Source organism: Perissodus microlepis, chromosome 18 (assembly GCF_051167445.1).
Source record: "Perissodus microlepis isolate ML-2025 ecotype Zambia chromosome 18, ASM5116744v1, whole genome shotgun sequence".
NCBI classification, from domain to species: Eukaryota; Metazoa; Chordata; class Actinopteri; order Cichliformes; family Cichlidae; genus Perissodus; species Perissodus microlepis.
The window spans coordinates 30,783,044-30,808,267 of NC_140478.1; the positions used below are offsets into that span (position 1 = coordinate 30,783,044).

At 40.9% G+C, this 25,224-nt stretch overlaps 1 protein-coding gene across 2 annotated transcripts in view; it reads right to left on the bottom strand.

The window, feature by feature from the left end:
- The window catches only part of adcy8 (adenylate cyclase 8 (brain)), a 127,585-nt gene that overhangs the window by 14,663 nt on the left and 87,698 nt on the right, over nt 1-25,224 (bottom strand). For both annotated transcript variants that reach the window (XM_084912882.1, XM_084912883.1), the window contains 6 exons: nt 23,719-23,819; nt 20,025-20,226; nt 18,355-18,444; nt 15,743-15,915; nt 11,549-11,627; nt 1,571-1,729 (listed from right to left, as the gene is read on the bottom strand). In XM_084912882.1, the coding sequence (XP_084769008.1) occupies nt 1,571-1,729; nt 11,549-11,627; nt 15,743-15,915; nt 18,355-18,444; nt 20,025-20,226; nt 23,719-23,819 (804 nt within the window). The remainder of the gene's footprint in view (nt 1-1,570; nt 1,730-11,548; nt 11,628-15,742; nt 15,916-18,354; nt 18,445-20,024; nt 20,227-23,718; nt 23,820-25,224) is intronic.

Genomic DNA, 25,224 nt, shown 5'->3' on the forward strand with positions numbered 1-25,224 from the left:
ATGCAGTGATCTTTAACTCACCTGTTTGGATTTTGTGAAAGTTTAAAGTAAGCAGCGTGGCCTCTTTGACAGGCATGCAGACAGCAGCTGCTGCAGCTGCCTGGAAGCTTCACCTTCACTGAAAGTCACTGAAAGCATTTTTACTGGCATTATCTTTCTAATCATACGACCTGCTGTGTGATACAAATCTTGAGTTAAATTCTATTAGTCTCTCACTAACGAGTATTTAGTGGTAAGTCTGAGTGTAAATTTGTGCTCTCGTTTTATCTTCCCTTGGGGACAATTAAAAGCACCAGAAGAAGAGCGGCAGCGATAAGGTGAACAAAAAGTGACTGTGAAAAGTTAAATTCTCTGCAGAGTTGGGGCAGCTGAGTCACCGCTGTGCCAGAGACACAAATCAATGTGTGCTGACAGACAGACAACATGTTATTAAAATCAAATCGAATGCATGGGTTGGAAAAAAAAAAGGTCTCCAAAGATTTCCGGCTGAATGAACCGCCCCACCAATTCTCACTTTGTAAAGTCTTTGAAAAGCAATTACACTGCCTTTTCTTTTCTCTGCAAGCAGCAAGACCGAGACTCGGCGAACGAACTGTAATGAACACAGGAGACTCATTTTTCAGCAGGTCTGTGGTGAAAAAAATGAGGCGAAGCGTGCAAAGGAGGCGCTGCTTTATAAAACCACTAAATATTGAGTCAGTCCAATGTTCAGATGTGACCTATCGTTTGCTGACAGGTTACTGAAAACATTAATCTTTCGAGTTGTCAGTGGCCTAAAAAACAACCTGTGTCTACTTCATCATTCCTGAAGGTAATAACAGGCTGTGATTCACAAATGCTAGCTGAGAGAACTGAGATCTGGAAATGGTATTTTACTCTGAATCAAGATTTGGACTTTATTTTGAAGCGAAGAATAAAATTTGACAACAGTAAAATGACCCAAAACGTCTGCTGCAAGCATCCACCCTACAATCAGATTCAGCCTTGACCCACTGCATCCTAATAACTGTAACGGTGCAGTTATATTAAGAAATTATAACTCATTTTAAGTGAGACCACTTTTAGTTTGAACCCCCCAAATATGTTGTTAATATAATACTGAGAAAGAGGAACAGGAAAAAAACAGTGTATATAAAAGACAGACGTCGTGTCTGAAACCTGCATTCTGTCTCATGACCAGTATGACTGCTCTGACTGCAAAAACAAAGTGCCCGTCAAGAGCTTAGATCTGTGACCAGAGCACCCACTTACAGGAAGCCACAGTCACACAGGGCCAGAGACTGGGCGCTGATCCCTCTGGCGATTTGTTGCTAGCATATTCCCAGACACCAACCAGCTCGCCAATGAAAATTTGATTACCGTTATTTAGCAGTTGCTGATATCACAAAGGTTTTGGTTTACTGGAGGCCTCTCAATTTTTCATATTTCAATTTGATGTGTATTTGTGACGAAATGACTCAAAGAACTTTTCCCCACCTCCAGATCCAGATCGACTCAATCGCTTTTTTGCTAAAAACCAACATAACCACTCGTATAACCACTTTTGGTGTGAGCGGCTTTTTGCACAGACCTCGTTGTCCCGGTCCTTCTCTAGGAAGTGTCGGGCCACGTGGCTGGGTAGGATGTTCCTCAGCATATTCTCGTTGTGTTCTCGCAGCTCCTTCATCTCGTTGATCTCCTCCTTGGCCTGGACACGCCACAGGAAGTCCAGGCGTGCTGTGTACTCCAACTGAAGACAGAAAAATGTAGCTGTCACAAATCAGAAACCTTAGTTTGGCGTGCCACTGTGTGCTCTAGCACCAGTGGATGCTTGCACTCGTATAATTCATTCAGGCTACTAAACAAATCATTTGGATGAGTTATTAATGTGTTTTTTAATCATTCATGCCATTGTGGCTGTTTGCAGATTAAACACTTCATCTGTTTCATGTGCAGAGAAGATCTTCTTTGGCCCGACATAATTTCACTGTATATGTATACCAGCTCAAACATCCAGTGTATGAGATCTGATATCAGTAAACCATTTTGATGTATTTTAAAATACAGAGACTTGAACACAGCTTCACCAAACTGCATAGCCCAGTTCTCCAAATCTACACACAGGCTTATTTTTTTTAAACAAACAAGGCACTCTTCAGCAGAAAAACAGCAGCGCTGCTTCTTCACACGATTTAAACAACCTACGCTGATGTTTGCCTGACAAGTGACCCCTTACGGCCATGCCTAATGATTTTGACAATGAAGACCACGGCTTGAAACTCGTCTTCTTCAGTCTCTCTCCAACCTCAAGTTATCTAAACTTCACCGAAGGAACTAAATCGTCAAAAGAAGTGAATGAAAATATACACCGTCCGACACCACTGTAGGGCTCCCACGATTAGTCGACTATCAAAATCGTTGACGACTGATTTAATAGTCGACGCGTCGTTTGAAGCTTTGTAAGATCCCAAAAGACGCAGGAATAAGTAGTAGGATTTAAGAGTGTAATAACGGACTGAAACAGAAGATGGCAGCACTGCATGTACAAGGATGCCAGCTGCCGTTAAACCCCGAAGAAGAATTAGCTCTGTCCCAGAATTCATAGCGCAGCCCAGCTCAGTTTACAACAATGGCGGCAGCTAGTTAGTTTTAATGTTACTCTTATTATTCTTTCTGGGTCACAAAATAAACATTTAACATATGTTCAGGCGAGAATGATAGTTATATAAGAGCAGATGCTGCTGGTGCAATAAGCTGTACGTTTTACATCCAATGGATGATGATCTGATTAGACGACTAATCACAAAAATAATCGGTGACTAGTCGACTGTCAAAATAATCGTTTGTGGCACCCCAACACCACTGCTCATCTCCTCGGTACTAAACATAGTAAAATGATCGCTTTTCCCACAAAAGATTTAAACACAGACAAGCTTCAAAAAAGCACAACATCTGGCATAAATGTACATAGATATATTAACATTTTATATAAGTTATTTTAGAAGCCGTGGACAAAACAAGACTTTTTGGATGTTCGATGTGGAGAAGACTGGATTAAAATGATGTTTATGCCTTCTGGCTGTTCTTCTACCAGCAAGAAAATATTAATACAATCACTAAAGTAATTGTATTGTTTTCTCCTGCTGGTAAAAGAAAAGAAAAAGTCAAAGAAAATCAGTTTTTTAAGTCACGAGTTGCGAACATTGTGAATCAAATTACAGAGCGATATACTCAGAGCGCTGGGTCTTTAGAAATCAAACCTGCAACAGAGAATAATAATAAGACCGAAGGAGAGGACCCTGAAAATGTTTTTTCTTTTCTTCTACTTTTGTTAAAATTCTAAAGAGGAATGGAATAAAGACACCCCATAACTGAAAAGTAGAGCCAACAAAATGTGAGCTTTAATAAGGAGCTGATGGAAGCTGAAGGAAAATGAAGGCATGTAGCAAAGAAGGGAAAGTGCACCATGATAATGGGGATCAGGTAGGGACAAAAAGACAGAGAGACAAACAAGGAGAATGATCTTTATAAAGCAGAACAGCAAAACCAAAGGCCTCAGAATGATGGGACCTAATGAAACCACACGTTTCTGTGCTTATTTAACATGAGATGCTTCTGTGCTTCTCTTTTGTGGTCTTATCACTTGTTTTCAGGTTGGGTCGTTTACTTACATTACCAACGGTGTCTATCATACCTGATGAAAACACCCTCGCAGCCGTGCAACATTTTCTGAGATTTAGTCATATGTGATAGAAGTTGAGAGAGAAATGGTCCCAACCATCCTCATCCTTGTTATCTGTTATACCTAAAAATAAAAATGTATTTATTTATTCTCCACATATTCCCCAAATCTTCCCCAACCTCCAAAAAACAGGAAATCCATATCCTGTCTGTGTTCTCACCCGAGCCTAAACAGGCATTTGTTAATCACTTAACTGCTTAAACGTGTAACCAAAGTTCAGGGGAAAGTCTTTTGTTTATTTCATTTAGATGATGAAAAAGCTGAGCCGCAGTTCTGGATCAGGCGGCTAAATTAAAAAATCTGCTAAAAGCCAGATCAATTATGTAAAACATGAGGGTGCGATCAATCTGAAGCTCAGCAAAAGGATTCTAATAAGCAACACAAACCGATGTTTTGAATGCACAATTAATACCAAGTCATTTGAATACATTAGAGACAAACAAAAGTCAGCACCATTTACTTAATACTTGCAGATGAGAGGAAGAAAAAAAAACTAATTTTGAGGGCCGGCTGAAAAGCCTGCGAGGATTTAAGCGACTCTTTCCAGGGTTCAGCGGAAACCGTTTTGTGATTAATCGCGGTAACAATTAGTCACTTAATCATATGAGTGAATACAAAAACTTCAATCTCATTTTCTGTTTTTCTAATTAAGAATGCAAAGCCTGACAGCCCCGTTAGTCGGTGGGATAATGAGATGGCGCCCAGTGAAAGAGCGGGTCGCTCAGCCGTTAGCCAACATGACCTCCGCTGTTCACCGATGGCTTCTGTTAACTGTACAGAAAATACCTCGCTCTCCTGTTCTAACGAACACGTTACTCAGCATAGGAGCTGCAGTCACCTCACACATTGTGGTTACTGCAGGTAATCTCCATTTATACAGTTACATAACTTAATGTGACAGCCCAACAACCCGACGAGCATTAAAATGTATGAGGATATGAAACAAAGCAGATTTAGGCGAACAAATAAAATAAAAACAATAATCCTGTCATTTTTCTTTCAGCGAAATCTGGGTGGAGAGGTGGGACAAACATGGCTGATGGCTGCTCTGATTTAAATCATACTTGGTCCAATGACTGGCCTTCAGTGTGAGTTCAGAATAATGGCTTTTATCCTTTATGCTCCAACCGCCTGGAAATCTTCACAACACGTTGGAAATGACAATAAGCCCTCGATGAGTTTTTGAGTTTTTAATTTAACGTGAAAGTGGTTCCATAGTGGACTGGTTTGCACGTTTGCCTAACAAAGCAAGATCCCATCTGAAGACCAGGAGGAGACACAAATCTCTCGTCGGGTTTTGTCAGGAAGCTCAAAAATCTGCCACATCAAAGCTGCTTGAATATTTGAGCTTGGGAGCATGAAAAAGTACTTACACCCTTCCTGATTTCTTAGTTTTCTGTATATTTGTCACACTTAACTGTTCCAGATCATCAGATTTTAATGATAGACAACAATAACCTGAGTAAATACAAACTGCAGTTCTTTTTGCTTTTCATTTTTAAGGGACAACAGCTACTGAAACCTACCTGGCCCTATCTGAAAAAGTAATTGCTCTTCTTGTTAAATCGTTAACAGAATTTTCACTAGCCACACCCAGGCCAGATTATTGTCTAAAACTATTTAGAAGTTATTCAATAATCAATAAACAGAGGTAGGGTAAAAGATCTCAAAACAATACATGCCACAATCTAAAGAAACAGCTGAGAAACAAAATCACTATCAGTCATGAAAGGGTTACAAAGCCATTTTTAAGGCTTTGTCTCTCACCATGGTTCACTGGAATCTCTTCGTCCACAAATGGAGAAAACCTGGAACAGTGGTGAACCCTCGCAGGAGAGGCTGGCTTACTGAAGAGCTCATCAGCGACTCATCCAGGAGGTCACAGAAGAAACCAGAACAAATTCAAAAGAACTGCAGGCCTCACTTAAGGTCAGAGTTCTTGAGATTGGGCAGAAATATCATCTATGACAGAGTTCCAAGGAGAAAACCACTGCTGACCAAAACGGAGACAAAGCCTCATATCACATTTGCCAAAAAAACATCTTGATGATCCCGAAGTGTTTTGGGAATATATTCTGTAGACTGATGGAAGGAAATTGGAACTTTTTGGAAAGTTTGCATCTCGTTATATGTGATGTAAAAATAACTTGCTATAAATGATGTAACCCTGAATTCTGCTCTCTACCAGAAAATCCTGAAGGAGAAAGTCCAGGTTATGAGGCAGGACAATAATCTGGAGTCCAGTACTCTTAATGGCTAGAAAAACAAACAGTGGTAGTCAAACTCCAGACTCAAATCAGATCAAGATGCTTTAGCATGATGCTCGAAAACTCCACAACGAGGCTGAATCACAACAACTCTACAAAGAAGAATCGGCCAAAATTCCTCCACGGCGAAGTGAAAGATTCATTGCCAGTGATCACAAACACTTGATGGCAGTTCTCGCTGCCAAGGGTGGCACAATCAATTTTAGGTTTTACTTTTTCACTGACTGATGCATGAAACTATACATTTTTAGACATAAGTTGTAACGGCCGCCATTTACTTTGTGAGTATTACACGGCGTGCTGCGGGGAAAAGCCTGTTTTAATGTTTGAGTCTAAGGTTTATTTTGAGCACCTGACGGCTCTTTTTTGCTTCTCATCCATAAACTCTTTCCATACTCTTTCACGTGATTCTTGCGTAGGTGGTAAAAGAGTTTTGCCGTGTTTGAGTTTGTGGTGGGGACCGGTTTGCGGCATAATTTCCATAGTAGAGTTTTCTGGTCCGCGTCAGACTTTTCATAACCAAACCATGTCCATGCTACAGAGGGAGCCCCTCGTTTAGAAATAAGGTCCTCGATTTGTTTTGTTTTGGTCATTCTGTTTGTCATCATTTCAGTTTATTTTGAAAAATCTCAACAGGATCTTCAGCTTTATTGTGAAAGGGTTGGGTGGAAAATAAACAAGCGGACAGCAGAGCCACACGCTGGGTTTACCGTCGTTGTTGCTAACGACAACGCGTAAAAACAGTCGCTTAACTGTCCGTAGTGTGGTTATTTTAAATATAAGAGAAAGAGAGAACTTTAGGAAATTAATATAGCCACTACAGTGACCATCAAAACGATGCCGTAAACAGTTTATTTTGCGACACCATGAAACAAACAATAGCGTAAAATGAAACGATAGATTTTTTCATATCATCATCCGATATATATCGTTATATCGAGCAGCCCGAGACTGAGGCTACAACTACTTGCAGTCAGATGACGACTTCCTTGTCCTTGTCGTCCTGTTTATATCCTTGTTAGACTGAGCAATGGTTACATTGACTGAGCATAAAGACGCTTATTCTTTTGGGAAAGCTTATGAATATATTGGAGCCAGTGAAATAATGTAATGAATTGTGGTTTACACGTGAGTGCTATTATTTGATTCTTCTTGTATTTGTGTTGTATTATTGCTGCCAGCAGTGCAGCCTTGATTAATGTTCGAGTCTTAAAATTATTCAGCAGAAAACTGGAGTGTCAAAAAGAAGAATCCCTAATCCTTTCAAATTAAGAGCTTTTTCTGAATGGCTGTAACGAATTGCTTCGTGCTTGCTGTGTTTGATAATGTAATTACAGCTCTGACAGGAAGCAGCACTCATGAACAACAACCTCATCTGGCTTCAGTGTTTCCACCATTAATTTATTACGCAAAAGGCTGCTGGCTTAGTTTCCTCTGCTGATCTCTTGATGCAATAATCAACTACCTACAACAAAAAACATATTATAGTAGCCAAATTTGCTAACTCGATGCATTAACTTGTCTTATTGTATAAATGTGCAAAAACTCTTTTTTTTCCTTAACTTTCAGCACTTTTTTCCCGGGCTCGCATAATGAGCTGCACACTTGCAGCTCCAGATACCATCAAGGGAAAAGGTGAGAAAATTTTTACAGGGAAGACATTACACACAGCAGTAAGAGATAACGAGCGCTGAATAAAACCACAACTCTCGTAATGAAAGAGGCTGTGAAGACGAATAAAAGGCTGAAATAGTTTCCTTCATCTCTCCGCTCTAATAGGGTTTTCTCCACAGCACAATAAGTATCTTTTGTGAAAGAAGCACTAACTTTTTAACACCCTCTGTGTTCATGCATTTCTTCAACAATGGACGACAGGGCTGTGGGTTTTCAGCCCTGTTCTCATTCCAGAATTCAAATGAAGCTTCATCACGCCATTGTTCAGCGTAACGATTATTACCTCTGTTTTGCTTCATCTGTGTGTGCCTCTGTTGCAGGAGCTCTGCTTCAAACACAAACCACGGGCCATTCTGAAAACGTGAGACTTCTGATTACTGTTGGAGTCGATTACTAGTAGGCAGAGGAGCTGATGTGAGTCAAAAGAATGTCGTGTCACTATATTTTGGTCCGTTTTGGTCAGAACTGCTCCGTGCTTCTTGTTGCTGCTCTTTGGGGAAATTTCTCCAATCTCAGCCCAACCTGTGTGCAATTACTAACGCCACATTTGTATTTTCTAGTTCCAGTGGCTGCCAAAGTAGAAATGAGATAGAAAATGGGGGTCAAAAACCTGCTGGTATGCTGGTAATGACATATGTTTTGACAGCAGTCCAAACATATTGAAAACGTTTGCAGGTTTTTTTGAAGCATTACATAAATGAATGTTAATGTCAGTGGTCACAGGTCCGTACAGATGGCAAACTTGATCCCAAAATAAACTGTGTTTTCTACCCCAAGTGTAAAACATGACGGAGGTTCTGCCATGGTTTCTGGCTGTGTTTCAGTCAGTGATGTTGGGGATTATTTTGTGTTCATTTTTCAGCATGGCAAATTCAATTCAATTTTAGTTATACAGCCCAAAGCACAACAGCGGTTGCCTCAAGGCGTTTTATATTGTAAGGTAGACCCTACAATAGCACATACAGAGAAAAATCCAACAATCCTATGAACCCCTATGAACAAGCACTTAGGTGACAGTGGGAAGGAAAAACTCCTTTTTAATAGGAAGAAACCTCCTGCAGAACCAGGCTCAGGGAGGGGCGGGGCCATCTGCTGCAACCGATTGGGGACAGAGAAGAAAGACAGGATAAAGTCCCCAAACACTGCAGTAATCCAATCCAATCCAATCCAGTAAAATCAAAACTACCAGTCATGGACTGGCCTCCCCAGACCTCAGACCTCAGCCGCATTGAATCTCAACATCCAAAGAAGAGCTTTAAATGTCCATCAAGAAGCCTGCAGAACTACTCCTGAAGACTACTTAAAGAAAGACGCGAAAGCTGCCTTGGAGAGTTCAAACTGTGTAGAAGAATAAAGGTGGCCATAACAAATATTGACTTTTAAGCTTGTTAGAATTGCACAAACTCTGTTTTGGTTCTGGTGTTAACGTCATTTTAACGAGATTAACGCTGACGGCACTATTATATACCCATGCATGTTTGCATATATTCTAATAACTAGCTGCTTTCCCATGTTCCTCGCAAAATATAAAGTGACTTTTCCGCAATACTGTAGTTAGCACACTGGAAAAGTACTGATTGCTTTTCCTGAATCACCAAAGCCAGAAGTCTAGGTTCCAGCTTGAGGGTTCACAAACATCACATTGTGTATATAAAGCTGTTATAGACAGCCTGTGTTTACTGTCAGAGAAAAGCTTCCAGGCTGGACACTAAAGGACTGAACATGTACAGGATTTAAGGATCCTTTTATGCTTGATGCTCGACGCTGAGACAAAATCCTGCTTTAATGTCTTTGGCTGGAACGTAACCGTAACATAAACAGACAGGAAAGCACTGAGATTGCCTCTTGGACTAAAAACTTGAAACAGTAAAATATACCACAAAAATTGTAACTTAACCCCTGCTGTGAGCTTAAGCATGAAAAATGAAAACAAAAAGTGCTCCTCTGTCAGCGATTATCCACTTTGCCCAAAGATAATTTGGAGAATTTAGCAGAAAACACGGAGCCACTTACAGAGTTCATCAACACTGCACTAAAAAACAGCTGGATCCTGTTTTGCACGCTGGACTTTCCTGCTAAGAGTAAATAGTCTTTTTAGTGTACTCTCTTTTCCCTTGGCCATATGCATCTGGCACAAACAGCTTTTCAGCGCTGCGAGTGTTTCATGCTGTGAGCTGTCATTGTCTCTGCTTTGCCAAACAAGTGGTTTGACCCAGAGAAAATCAATATGCCACTGCATGACTTCAAATACAGCTGCTTTCTACTTTCATGAGGCTACAAAAGACCTTCAATTACGGCCGTCTCTGACCAATGCCGAGCTGCTAAACTACATGATCAAAGGTTGCCATAGCGAGAGCATGAAAGCGGCACAGTGGTACCGGTTTCCTTCAGGCCACTGAGTCTCACTGCATCTTTATAGAAATGGCTTGTATAATGTATCAGACGTGTAAACAAAGTGGTCTGTGCCAGTTTTGCTTTGCTGAAGAAACACTCCGGTCGCTTATTATGCAATCATAAAACCTGGCAGGACGATTCCTGTGTTATTACAGATGCGTTTAAAGGCTCGGTTATTAAAATGTTCTCTACCCACAGCCCTGTGTCACAGCTTTTATAGGCAGCAAGAGGTTTAACCAAAGTGATTTTTCTTTCTTACACTTGGACCGCATTCAAGAAACCCAGAAGAGGTAAATACAAATTGCTTATAACTGTCTTGCCACCACCCAGGTTCCTGTAAAGTGCAGATTCAGCCCAAACCTCGTATACAGAACTGGAGGATTCAAAAGAACTCATTTCAGGCTTAAACACCCCGACCTTTCTCACCTCTTTGGGCTGAAGGTTAATTTCTCAAGCATTAAACCTGCATTGTTTTCAGTGGCCGCCAGGTGGTGATGCATACGGCTCACACAAGACTTCAGGTCCTACAGAAGACTATGGCAAAACCTCCCTCCACCCTGATCTCTGTAAACACTTTACTGAGGAGTTTAAGGGGTCAGTTACGGATAAGACTCCTCATATGCAGGATTATACAGGACGTGCTGATTGGTTATTCAGTCAGAGAGTGATTTCACAGTCAGATCCACACCTCATTGGTCTGGTTTCAAAAGCACCAAGATGGTGATGGCAAAAACGCTCAGCTCAAGGATTAACAACAGGACTTCACAAACCTACGGCTGACATCACCATGGCTACATCCGTCTTATGTTACCCCTGCAGCCACAAGCAAGTCAAACACGTTAAGAATATCACTGCCTTCTCTGGGTCATCACGCAAAGATGTCTAATGCTTACAGCTACGGCTGTCACCTCATCTGTATGGAACCAAAGTATTTGAGATTCCACATCACAGCATCCACAGCTGGAAGAGTGATTCACATTTTTAAAGGATGCAATGACCGTTTTTTGCTTTGAGTTTCTCAGAGGCCAGTTAAATGTGGCAGGTCGTTAACCGTTTATGTCATCATGTTTGGACACATCTGAACTCCAACTGTTCGTCATCTTCTTCTGTTATTTTTACTTCACGTTAGCTGATAACTCTAATTAGACCGTTGCATAGCAACAAGAAAGATGCTGGGTTCCTCACGCCCACTGTACTCTGGTTATTTCTGTTACTATCCTTTAAAGGAACCGTCACAGTTTTTGTTTTTATCCATGCCCTTCAGTCACCTTTAATCATACATTTTGATGCTTAGAAAACAAGCTAATCCACCTGATAAGACCCAAAAATCAGCTGCATGGGTGTAGATAATAACAATATTTAGCCAAGAAGTCCTCTAACTCAATCACCAGCCCATAACAAATCCACTCATAGGTGATGAATCAGTGTTCTGAATGTGTAAATTGCCATTCCTTCACTAATTAGGACACAGTTAAAGCTGGCGTGGTCTTACCTGCTGGCCGTGGTAAAACACGGCGAGGAGGAACATGGCCATCAGGAGTAAAGACGTCTCTTTGGTTCCCAGGAAGTTTCTGTTGGAACGAGAAGAAAGAAGAGTCTGTTCAAAGGGAGCCTTTGTTCGTCTGTTTGTCAGGCATGTTAATGGAAAAAAACTTGGGGCATGTCATGGTCGACGTTTAACAATTAATTGTGTTAATTTCTCTGAAATTCTAGAGTTTTATTTGTTACTTACTGATTTTATTTGTTACTTAGTGCCAATTAGGGAAAAAAGGGAGCTTCTTCAGTACTATGGAAGTAGTTTGGCTTTGTTGTTGAGAGCATACCTCCAACTAAACATAATACTTAACCTATTTCAGCTACAGATGGAAACAATAAACTTGTTTTACCCAACGAGGCAAAAACACATCGTAAAAACAAGTACAACCAGGCTACAAAGGCATGTGATGGTGAGATACAAGTAGCTGGCGATACGAGAACAAAAGTGAAGAAGTGACTTGACCAAGGATTGCTGGAGCACTCGCTAGCTGCGCTCCATATGACGGGAAGAACAAACGGCGGATGGAAATTACTCCTGCGGTTACGTGGCAGAACAGCAGAGCTTTTTAAAAAGCTCAACCCAAGAAACAACACCTCAGGTAGAAAACATTTCAACTGCACTTTTATTATATCCTCCTGAGAACCGAGGGAAAATGTATCCCTCAGTTTAACTTTTTTTGTAATTTCCCGCCTCGTTAGATCTAAAAAAGGCCACCCAATCAAATGAAATATCATTGGAAAGGCCAGGATGTCCTCTATTGAGCACATCAGGACTTAGAAGGGTAGCTCAAATAACACAAAAGTTATAGACCAAAAGCAGAGGACATAAATAGCCGTTCTCAGGAGGATATGTTAATCTTGCTCGTCTTGCCATGTCTGCATCTCATAATGTTTCCTGTTTTATTGTGAAGGGTCTGGCGTTTCCATATTCAGTGTGTTTAGTTTCACTTCTCCTGTGGCGTCATTCTGTTCATTCATATCAGCTGTTTCCCCATGTTTCCACTTTCCCCGATCACTTCCTGTGTGCATTTAGTCTGTGAGTTTTCCTTCATTCCTTGTCCGATCGTCCTGCTTTCTCTGCTACGCTGCCATGTTTCTAGGTTTTCATGTATCCATGCCAGGTCTTCATGTTCACGTTAAGAGTTTTCTCACGTTTTAATCTTAGTTCTCCCAATCTAGGTTATTGTTTAGTTTTGCCTTTGCCTTTTTATTTTGGACTGTTTAACCAGCCTGCAACAAACGGCTCTCCCTCAGTTAAATCAAAGTTTCGTTTTGTGTGTCTGCACTTGGGTCCTCCTCACTCCACACAGTCTGCTTCCACCACTGTGACAATAACGTTACTCTAGTTATCGTTAAACTAAAGTTTTCAGTAGTTATGTTAGACTTTGAGTTATGTAAAATTTCAGCTGAAAACAGTTATTGTGCTCATGTTTGATTTATGCTGTGTCATTGCTATTGTACTATAACACTGCTGCTGGCATCAGTAACAGTAGCTCATTGGAAATGAAGAATAGAAACAGCCTTCATGTTGTTTGCAGTGATACATTTTGCTGCCTCCACGCTGCAAACATCAATAAAATGTTGTATTTTCTTCCTATACTGTCATAAATGTCATCATTGTGAATGATACCGTGAGATCACTTCGAGTCTATATCATCCACCCCTACTGGCTATGCACATAAATACAACCGATCCACATTAAAAGCATTGAGTCTATGTTACCCTAAAGATGCATTTATTGGGCATTTCTGACCATTTGATAAACACAAATATAAATTATTCATGTTTCTTCTCTTCTAAAGTTTTACATTAGTGTTGCTTTTTTTTCCCAGGCAAAACCTGTCTGAGTACACTCTGTTAATGAAAGGTGGTCACATTTTCATTCAGTTTTTACTCTTCTGGTTTTCATTTTCATGAAAACTTTTTCTTAATAACCTAAATAAACATGTAGTATGATAAACAGTGATCTACAGCATGTTCTTTTGTAATAACCTAAATATCGCTTCACAAAAACTACATTCGAAAATCAGCACCGGTGACAAAAACTGCTCTCCATTAAAGTTGAGATGTAAAGACAACTGCAGCAAAATATGAAAAGACGACACTTTTTTTCTCTTAATCTCACGATTCTTTGTTTTCAGCTCAGACCGTAGAAGGATCAAATGTTCTGCGTGATCTGAGGCTGATCTGAGGCTCGCTGAGGATCAACAGCTCAGAGAGATGTGGAGACGGAGCTCCAGGCACTTTACAATGAGTTAGGAGCCAGAATCTCAAAACAAGCGAAAAATAACATTTAACGTTTGTTTTTGCTGCCGAGGATCAGCTTGTGACAGCAAAATGTAGCATGCAGCCTTTAGTGTGCAGTGATGCCAGAGGAAAACAAATACAAAGCTTTAGATTCTCTAACACCCACAAATAAACAAACACAAGCTCACCACTCGGTGCATATTTTGGTAGAAATAATCATCATCTTTTTAAAGTTTAGAGGCACACTTACGATAGAAACAACACAAAGATTGGAAAACTTCAAGCACTTTGAAGTAAATCAACTCACGCCCACAACACACAGCCGGCATGTCACGGAGATGAAAAAGCAGACAAGCTAAGGGAGTCGGGCCAGGATGGGATTCTGTAAATAAACAGGCTTTTTACAAGAAAGAGGCTCATTTAAACTAATTCTTTATATATGTCAACGTATGTGCATTTTTGATCTATTTATAAAATTAAAGATTTAAAACTGAAAATGATGATGATGATGATTAATGCAGGTATACGTTAATGTATCTCTGAGTTCATTTCATTGTCATTGAGATATGGCTGTAGAAATATTTAACTTTTACCGGCAAAATACTCAATTAATCAAATGCATTTATTTGTTGGTAAAATATGTCATTATAGACATTTGAACAATAATGTGACAAATATGTAAAAGGAAAAAAAAAATGAACATAAAAATGCTGTTAGTAACAGATCTGTGTTTTTTGTTGTTGTTTTTTACAAAAGAAGGAATGTGTGTGATTTCTACATATGGAGCAAACAATACTGGCTAAACTGGGCTTTACTTTCTTTTTCCCTGAGATTTTCTGTCATTTCCCCAAAGGACCTCAAAATCAATCTCCCAAAAGTTTGGTTTTGTTAGCTTGTTTTAGCAGGTCCTTCGTAGTATTTAGGTCACATTTCCTCACATTCGCCTGTCTTGTCTAACACATTGGAGCTTCTTGATTTGAACCTTGACACAAGCAGGCACCTCAGTGGAAGTGCCAAAAACTGCAGTTCTTCTAATGTCCACTAGAGGCTGGCTACAAACGAAGTCAATCCAGAGAGGTTCCCATATGAAACTGTCCGGCCTTACAGCAGATATAATCATGCCTACAGCCTGCTACAAAAAAACAGTTTTAGCCTTGATAGTTTCAACTTAGTGATAGCAGGACTTTTTAAATCTAACCAGTAGTCGACTGCACATGGCATCAGGCACATTTTGTCGTGGTTAGGCTGTGTGGCAGGCAGGATGAGGACCCAAACGCAGGACTCAAACACAAAAAGCTAAACTCAAAGCGGCAGCTTTACTCGCTGGAAAAAAGTCCAAAACTAAATACAAGAAGCAAAACATAAAACTAGAAGCTAGAAAACTAAGACTCAGAAAACTAGGAAAATAGAAACAAAGGAACTAAGAGCTGACAGGAGGTAACAATGGAAATCAGGAGCCCAGAGACAACACACAGCATTGTGACGGTACAATGCAACAACAGGCAGAGGAACAAACAGGGCTTAAATACACCAGGGAGTAATGAGGGAATGGAAAACAGGAGGGAAGCACAGCTGGGGGTAAGAAGGGACACAAGAAGACAAAGGAAGCAAAGCTGACATAGGACACGGACTTTCAAAGTAAAACAGGAAACACACAAACACAGAGGTAAGGATGACAGAGAACAAAGAGACCTGAAATTTGGGGCAGGAAGGCAGGGAGGCACACTAATAAAACCTAAACTATGAGGAAATCAAAGATTACTAATAACACAAACCCCTGGGTCACCGAGCCCGGACCGTGACACATGACCGTGACAAACTGCTCTTAGGATAAAACCTCACCTCAACAAAAAAGACAAACAGTGCATTTAATATATGAGGATGTCCTCCACTGAGCACTCACTCTGTGTTGTGGTGGACGGTGTCGTAGCGAACAAACAGCGACGTGTAGAAGGCTTCGGTCAGCAGCGAGTAGATGGCGATCATCACCAGCAGCACCGCCAGCTTCAGCACGGAGTTCAGTCGCAGGAACACCGCACACGTCACCATCGCCAGCACTCCCGTGAATACAAAATACTGTGAAAAATTAAAACGCATGGTCAACTTCATCTGAACAATAATGTATTTAAAAATGTCGGCATCAAATTCGACAGCTGGACTGTGTAAAACATGACACTCCAATCAGCCGCAGCTGCACTCAGTGTTAAATATCTGTCAACAAACACAAGCTTGAAAAGTTCCACGACTCTGCAGATGAACATGAAAAACATAACTGATTCAAATTTGATCAATATCCAATCAAAGTCATCTTCTCATGGACCGCTCTACTGCTTCCAGGGCTCCTGCTTTTTTTAAACACAGAAGTCCCATTTGGACCATTTGCAACTGGGATTTGAGACTGGAAAGCTGTTTGACCTGGTGGCTGCTGAGGAGGAGTAGAAGACGTTGTGATTCGGCTGGATTTTATTTATCACTCGATTCTTGAGGTTCTGCCAACCTCCCGTAATGTTGATGGTGCAATAATTTTGTGCCAGCAAAGACAGAAAAGTGAAACGCTGCATGTGAGCAGCTCAATAGAGCAGAAGGAAAAGAAGGAAGACGAGACCGTATAGATGTGTTATATACATATAACACACCAAAGTGGACATGAGTGGATGGACATCCAGTCATCTGAACAAACACTATATATATATATAAAAAAAGGTGTATAACATTTTCCTGGTTCTTCAGTTTTCTCCAAGCCGATTTTTACATGTGTGAGAATCGTCAGTAGTAGTAGAGTGGGCTAGTTTTGTAATACATTGCAGGAAACCATGACCTAAACTTGTGCAGATATGAAGTTCTGTGTAAAGCTGACTCAAGTGTCATCGCTATAATTCAAGTGAGAAGCATGATCAACACATGATGCACAATGTGGTTTCTTTTTTCATGCACCTTGAATTCATCCCTCATGGTCAGACTTTCAAAGCACAGTACTACTGTAAAGTCCTGAAGCATCAGAGGGGAAACCTTTAGAGGAAACGACCTCTAAATGAACTGCAGTGCAAGCCGCCGTAGCCCACAGTGCACTGAAAAGGTCTCCACTCAACATCTGCCCATTCAGCTGGGACAGCCATAGCCTATCCCAGCTGAGCGGGTGCATGTGGTGCGGAGGTTGATCAGAGTGATCTGTGATGGATAACAGTTTGGAAGCTGCGATGGAGAGGAAGTCACTAAACAAAGTCTCCAGTTTGCAGCCAATCATCGAGGAAGATTTCCTAATGGTGCTCAGCAGAGTACGCTGCAGCTGCCAGAATTAAGGTATACAAAAGCACCATCACTCTGCTGCACACAGTGAACACAAGCTTCCTCCCTCGTTTGTGAACAGCCTCTGTGTTGGTCTGCCTGCTGGTGATGAGGACACCCAGGTACTCGTAGTCCTCTACGATATTTGCATCCTGTCCCAGGATACATGGGTGAGGCCTTCTTCACCTTCAGAAGCAAAGGATTTACAATGTCATCCACTATTGTGCTCTCCTCCTCCTCTAGTCTAGCTCTAGATGCTCAGAGTTTATTGAAAATCTGAGGCGTTTGACATGGTTCAGAGATCTGACAAGAGAGAACCTCGAAGGGGAGACTGGGCAAGCTGGAATTTTATGAACGGATTTTATGAATAGGGACACATTTTGTATTATCATGCAAACAAACTAAACTAAGCATACCTGTTAGCATGCCTGCATTAGCACTTAGAGTGACGTGTGTAACACTTTTACTTAATTAATAAGATACAGACTGCTGCAGCTGCAGAAATCATCCTGACTCTTCACCCCTGAAAACATTCTGTGTTTACCTTTGTCCTCACTGGTGGACTCCCTCGCCTGCACACAAACCTCCTGCTGCCAATCTTCCGTCTCCAAACTGAAGTAACATTTACAGCATCACTATGAACTCATTAGCTCCTCCACATTAAACCTCCATTATCACAAGATGAGAATGAGTCGACTGGCCTTTATGTGTAAAGTTGGTAAAGTGCCCTTTTATAAAAATGAAATATCTGACAGCCCGCTCACTGCACCAAAAGCCTCTGACATTGGCACAGACATCAGTTTTTGTCTAATTTAATATTGGAGTGCGTTCTGGTGCGGCCTAAAACAAAGTCAATAACTCTTCTTTATGTGTGTAAAATAGGTCTTATTTGCACGCACGAGCCTCAGGAGGAAATACGTTTATGATGTATACATGCAACAATACACGAGTCAACCTGAGCTCGGAGCTATAAAAATGTGGCTCCCTTATTGAGTTCATCAATCAGCTGCATATTATGTGAGCAAAACAACATAATGGATATTTTCTCCGTGACGTTCTGATGGCTCCATCAGTCGTAGCGTTGTCTGAGGCGAGACCTCCCTCTGGGCGCGAGCAGATGTCGAGGATGTTTAATTCATCAGTTTGCCGCTGTCACACAAGTGGGAAGAAAAAAAAAGACACAACAGATGGACCCGACTGCAAAATTCAGACACCTCATTTAGTTTGTACCTCTGGGTAGAAGCAGATGTCTGGGATGGAGGCCGATTCGTTGTACGTCTGGTTCCTGAAGGTACTGGACTTGTCGAAGTCGCACCACAGCTATGGGAGACCAACAGGGTGGATTACTGTTGTTGTACAGTTTTAAATGATGCAGGATCTGCATAAAAATACCCCACATTCCCTTTCAGACAAATTTCCATCACGCTTTTAATATTTCAAGATAGTTGTGTAAGAAATCGACAGCTGATTTCAACTTTCTGCAGGAAAACACCAAATTTCTCCTGCACACAAGGAGTGATGCAGTTGACACGAAAAACTGAAGAAGACCTGAAGGGTTGAATTAGCAGCAACACAGGATTCTTACAGAAGGGGGGGAAATGTGGATGTGTAGGTAATTAAAATCTGACTAAATAAAGCAACTGAACAAATACTTTACAAACTAAGCAGTTGAGTGGGTTACTTCATTGCAGAATATTGTATGCTCGTTGCTTTTATCTCCAACGTACCTTAGCAGCTTCTTTTTTAAAAAAAATATGTATTTCAAAAATGCAATTAATAAATTACAGCAACAGAGTGAGAACAAGGATGTTCCTAGTTGATTAAAATAATAAGAAAATGCGATGCATGGTGTTAAACAGTAATTATTTCATCCCCTACTCAATTTGTAAGTTTGCTCATTCACATAGAAACAAAGTCTTTAATTTTAATGGAGAAAGACAGAATATCAACCAAAGGTAGGAAGAGCCTGTTAATGATCTGAAAGTAGTTGGGACCACAGTCACCAAGAACACCATTGATGACAGACTACGGCATAATGGATTGAAGTCTTGCAGTTCCCACAAGCCCCCTGCTGAAGAAGGCACATGTAGAGGTCTGTCCCAAGTTTGGCAGTGAACATCTGAATGATTCAGAGAAGGCTTGGCAGAAAGAGCTGTGGTCAGATGGAGCCAAAGTCGAGCTCTTTGGCATCAACTCGACCCAACACATGCAGCCAAGCATGGGAGTGGAAACATTACACTTTGGAGCTGTTTTTCTGCTAAGAGTACAGGATGACAATGGGCGGAGTCATGTGGCATAAAATCTTTAACAAGAAGTTTCTTGCCTCAGCCAGAACACTGAAGATGGGTCATGGATCAGTATTCCAGCATGACAGTGACCAAAAACCCACCACCAAGGTAACAAAGGAGATCCGAATGATCCAAATACTCTAGCTAGTGTCCAGACCTCAATCTTATAGAAAATATTTGGAACGGAATTCTCAACTGGCATTAAATGTTGTACCACTGTGCTTTCCAACAAGTACGAAGTCAAGTAGTCTGTAGTCTGTATTTACCCCACTGGATGGATTGAGGTACTGCACACCATCCATCAAATCAGCCAATGTTTAGATGCCTACATCATATTCCTCTGTTTCATGAAGCTCCATATTTAATTAACCCATTAAAATACATTTTAGCAGCCATGCTATTGAAGTAGGTGAAATGTTTCTTCATTACCACAAACACACACTTATAAAGAAAATTGCACACACACTGTCCTGTTGCCCACAGTATGAAGAAATGCTACGGTACTAACCATGTAGCATTTCCATATTTGATGCATTCTGACAGTTATTTTGCAGACAGACATTGACCCCATGTTTTAAATAATATATCTAAAAAAATAAATAAAGAACTCACGATATTGATCATGGCTGCCAGGAAGTTGATGAGGATCGAGACGAAAATGATGACGTTTCGTGCCGCGTAGGTTTCGTTTATCCAGCAGCAGGCTTTTCTCAGGACCAGAGGCAGACACTTGTAGTCCTCCGCTGTCGTAACTAGGACCAGGCAGGAATGGAGGATGATGAGGACCGAGAACTGGATCACCATGGTTACCATGCTGCAAAAACACAATGATAAATATGCCAGTGGGACACTGCAGCTTAGGACTAGTCTTTATTTGAACAGGTAATCAAGCTGACTTTTAAAGAATAATTTGAATATATTTAATTGTGAGCCCAGCATAGTGGTGCAGTTGCTAGCACTGTTGCTTCATAGTGAGACGGTCCCAGGTTTGACCTCACAGGCTGGCTGGGGGCTCTCTGTGTGGAGTCTGCACATTCTCCCCGTGTCTGCTCTCTCTGCGTCCTCCCACGGTCCAGAGACAAGCATGTTGGATGAACTGGTGACTCTAAATCAGCTTGATGTGTAACTCTGAGTCTGCAACAGACTGGTGAGCTGCCCGTGTGTACCCACCTCTCGCCATATAAGAGCTGGGAAAGCACCACTGTGACCAGGAATTGGATACATGGATGATGTTTTGTTTTCTTTATGTCACGAGCTTACTGAGCATTTCAATAAGCTTGTGAAAAAATGGTAACATTAACCCTTTCACGCCTATTGGTCACTACAGTGGACAGCTATTCAAAGGCTGTTTTCTTGTATTTGTGTCAGTGTTGATGGCACACTTGCACATAAACCACATTGGACACTGATGTGTCCCTCCATACCCTGCCACCCACTGGTCCTTTAATGTTACTATAGATGTGTAAAGTGTTTCATTGTAATTATTGTTATTTAACCCCTTCATACATGAATTATGACAACTTTTTTCTTAAGTATTTTTATTCATCTTTTCACACCTAAAGATAAATAAAAATCCTGAAGAAAAAAATCCTGATTGAGATTGAATTCATGCATGAAGGGTTAAGTGAAAAATAGTCTGAAGAAACAAAAAAATATTATGTATGTCCAAAACTTCAAACGTATTGTATTACGAGAGGTCTGGGCTCTTCTTTTATGTAATAACAAATTTTACATCCATCCATTCCCTTCTGCTTATCCTTTTCAAAGTCGCAGAGGCCACTGGAGCCTATCCCAGCTGTGTTAGGGTGACAGATAGGGTACACCCTGGACAGGTCTTCAGTCTGTCACAGGGCTACCACCAATATCCTAATACCAATTAGGATTGGGAAATGTGCTCTAAACTCCTAACAGCCCAATGTGGGATCACAGACGACTGATAGCGCTGCCACTTGGGCGGGATGCAGAGGAGGTTAATGTTAGTGTGCACTCAATGGCACTGTCCACCTCCACAATGTACAACGTGTGGCCTAAAAAAATCCCTCTTACACACACACATGTCGGGTAATTATATCTTTCGGGACATCTAATTGACATAATGCTTTCCCTAGCCCCTTACCCCTAACCATGAAACATGAATGCCTAACTCTTACACTAAACCTAACCATAACCAGTTGTAACCCTGACACTAAAACCACATCCCCATAAGGGCTGTTGGTCCCCACAAGTACAATAAACTTCCAATTTTTGGTCCCCACAAAGATATGAATACACACACACACACACACACACACACACACACACACACACACACACACACACACACACAGTTTATTTCTCCCTTTCAGTCAGAAATGTCCTGCTTCTGTTTTCTCTCATGTGATGTTGATGATGATGATAGATAAGTGTAGCCACTCCACATACAGGCAAATTCAATTCATTATGGATCTCATAAGAATAACAACTGAATGCATCAATAGGGGAATGAGGCAAAAATCACCTCGATTGATGAATTATAAGCATTTACTTTGACCACCGTCAATCACCGGCTTCATCATCTGGACACTAACCAGATATTCAGCTATGACTGGTTTTCATTCACGTGAGTTAATGATGATTTATATAAGGACCTGAAAGCAGCACCATTGCAGGGGAATATTTCCTGAGAGAGTCTGAGGACAACACAAACCTGCAGAATTCTTGTATTTAGTGAAGCTTGTGTGCTGTTGTTCTATAGATGCAGACAGGTATCAAAGCGGCTTTCAGATTGTCAGTTGGCATTACCTTACTTTGTTCTCCTCGGCTGAGATTCATTAAAAGCTTGTGATTCTGCTCGAGCTGACCTGGTCACACAAGATTTCCTTCACAGTCAGAGTCACAGAGACGACACAAGGCAAGATACGCTTATAACGCAGCTGTTTCTGCCTCCTTTCCCTTCTTTCCTTCACCTAACCCCCCACCCTCTAACCCTCTGACATGATGAAAAAAAAGAAAACCTCAACCTTTACATTTAAAATACAACCTAAATCTGTCCACTCAACCCAAGTCCTTAACCTCTCACAGATGACATGAGCATCTACAGCTGCGTGCAGCAGAGAATGCTAACCCATATACTAAGGCTACATAGGTCAGGGTTTTGTTATGTGATAGAACAGTGAGCTTTCCAGGGTGTACCCTGCCTCTCACCCTATGACCTTTAGAATAGCCTCCAGCCTCAACATGACCCATGTTTTTACACATAAACAAGCACCATGGAACATACTGGACAGCTAGCATTTCCTCTCTGATATGATTTTGGTGCGGTACAGATTAATGTCAGAATTTCCAAGTTCCCCAGGATTTCCATCTGGAACAGCCCCCCAGGTAGGATTTTTAACTCGGAAAGTCAATTCAAGATGGCGACAGTAAGCGTAAGCAATAGTAGAACTGTAAAACCTGTAATCTCTAATCTACTGTTTTGCATTTGCGACTCACTAAATAATCCATATGCGCTTCGTCCATGACTGTGCTGCAGCGTTGTGCTGCACTGCTAGCAATTCATGAACGTCTCGAATTCACCAAGAACCAATACAAATCCTGCTTTTGGTGCCTTTAGGACTTTCCTACTGGAACATAACAAGTCACATCCGTCTTCTGAGGGAACTGGAACGCGGCATTTTTCTAAGAATAAGATTAGTAAGCAAAGAAGCTACTGTTAGCCAGCTAGCTATAATTTACATATGCTGCATAAAAGGTTAAACTGCCACTTTCTGTCACAGTGCAAATGCGTGTGGGAGCCCACTGCCCAAACACTCAATGGGAAGGAGAAAACCAACCATCAGAGCAAAAAAATGGTTTTCATCCAAGGATATTTATCAGGAGTGTGTTTTAACAATACATAACTTGTTGTAAGTTACAATTTGTGTAAATATAATTCAAACAAATTTGTCATCCTCCCAAAAGCACTAAAAAATACTTATTACATTTGTGAACAGAAAGAATGAAACCTTAGGTTCCCAACCCTGATGTTGACCCAAGCTTGCCCTAAAAGCATTTCAAGTCTCATTGGACCAGTCCCGTTTGTTCACTGGTGATGTTGGGACCAGAAGAGAGGTATTGAAGCAAGGAACTCAGGAGCAAACATAAACAGTGTATCCATTGGATTTTGGTGCTACACCCACATAAAAATCAGTCCCCAGTGTCTTAGACACAACCAAGAGGGTCAGGGAAGTTCTTATTTTACACTGAAGCTGCAAAAGCTGCTACACATGCAGAATTAAGAGATTGTGCATTTTGAAATGATCATTTTATTGAATATCTGCTCTCTTACCTGGCAGAGGGTAGCAGGCTTTGGATGGTTGTGATGAAGACGAGCACAATGAAGGCGCACACCAGGTTGGATTTGAAAACCTCGTCCCTCATCTGTGAATACTGCACAGTGAAGAGAAGAAAAAGAGAAAGAAGACGGAGGAGGAGGAGCAGGTGAGGGGAAGACGAGAAACAAGTTTTCAGACAAACAGAGAAGACATCAAAATGCAACTCAAACACGCCAGTGCACTGCCACAGATGCATGCCACGGTTCAAACACAAGCGTTAGAGAGAGACAGGAGCTGGTGGGTTAGCTGTGGGGTCCTGGGGAAGGTGCGAAGCTCACAAGCACAATGCTAGCTTTTAGCAGAGTCAGAGACGAAAACGATGCACGCCGTGTCAAAATAAGCAGACTGCAAAGCTAAAACTCAGGTGGGACTTCAAATGGTTACTATATTTAGAGTAGGAATAATATCAAATTAATTAGCTTTTTCTTTCAAATGTCTTTTTAGTCCTCAAGTATCAATGCTAACAACTCAACCAAATAAAAAACTCTAACAAGGATATCTGAAAGCCTCAACCTTTTTGTCTTTTTGACTTTCTCCTACTTTTTTCTCTGTATTTTACATATAGATCTACTTTCTAATTTTTATATTCTGAAACCTGGTATAGTTATGCTAGCAATCAATGTAAATAATTCAGAGCTGTGAGGAAACCTTCAGACTATTTGCACCTGGCCAAAGATTCAAGAATTTTCTTAATGTTTGATAAAATGACCTGTTCTCTTAAATAAGAAGACTAGCTTGGCTGCTACACTAAAACAGAAAGAGATACACTAGCCTGTTTAACAAGTACACAAAGGGAGATATTAAAACACTAGTTGACTGTTTTAATCATAACCATTACTCATAACACTTGGAAGATATTTTTTAATTTTGGAGAGCACCAAGCTAGCACTAAGCTAGCACTAGCCTAGCACCATGCTAGCCTACTCCTACTCCTGGTCTTTGAGATAACTCATGCTAATTAGCTTACTAAGTGCACAATCATAACAGTAGTATTCACTGTCTCATCAGATAGCTATATTTATTATTGCTTCTAAATACTTTACTGTTTCTAAATATTTAATTTAAAAATATTTAAAGTCTTTATTTAACACATTTTAATTTTCTGATCCTGTGGCTTCTGCCGAGTTACACGAACATAACTTGACCTGAGTCACCAGTCTGACCAAACTGCCCTGAATCGTTTCACTGAAAACTTCCCACCCTGTAACCCCCGCTGCCCCGTCCTCGCTCTGTCTCTTTCTCAAAGGGTGCTGGGAAATTAGCAAGAGGATGCTTCACGTTTTGTCACAACTTTGGCAAAAAAAGATGAGGGAGGCCAACAGCAAATCACTGCACATTTACTAAAGAGGTTAAGAGGGCAACAAAATAATAATAATAATAATAATAATAATAATAATAATAATAGATTCTTGGAAAAAGTTTTTAATGTAAGATTCAAGGGGAAACACAAATGTGAAGAG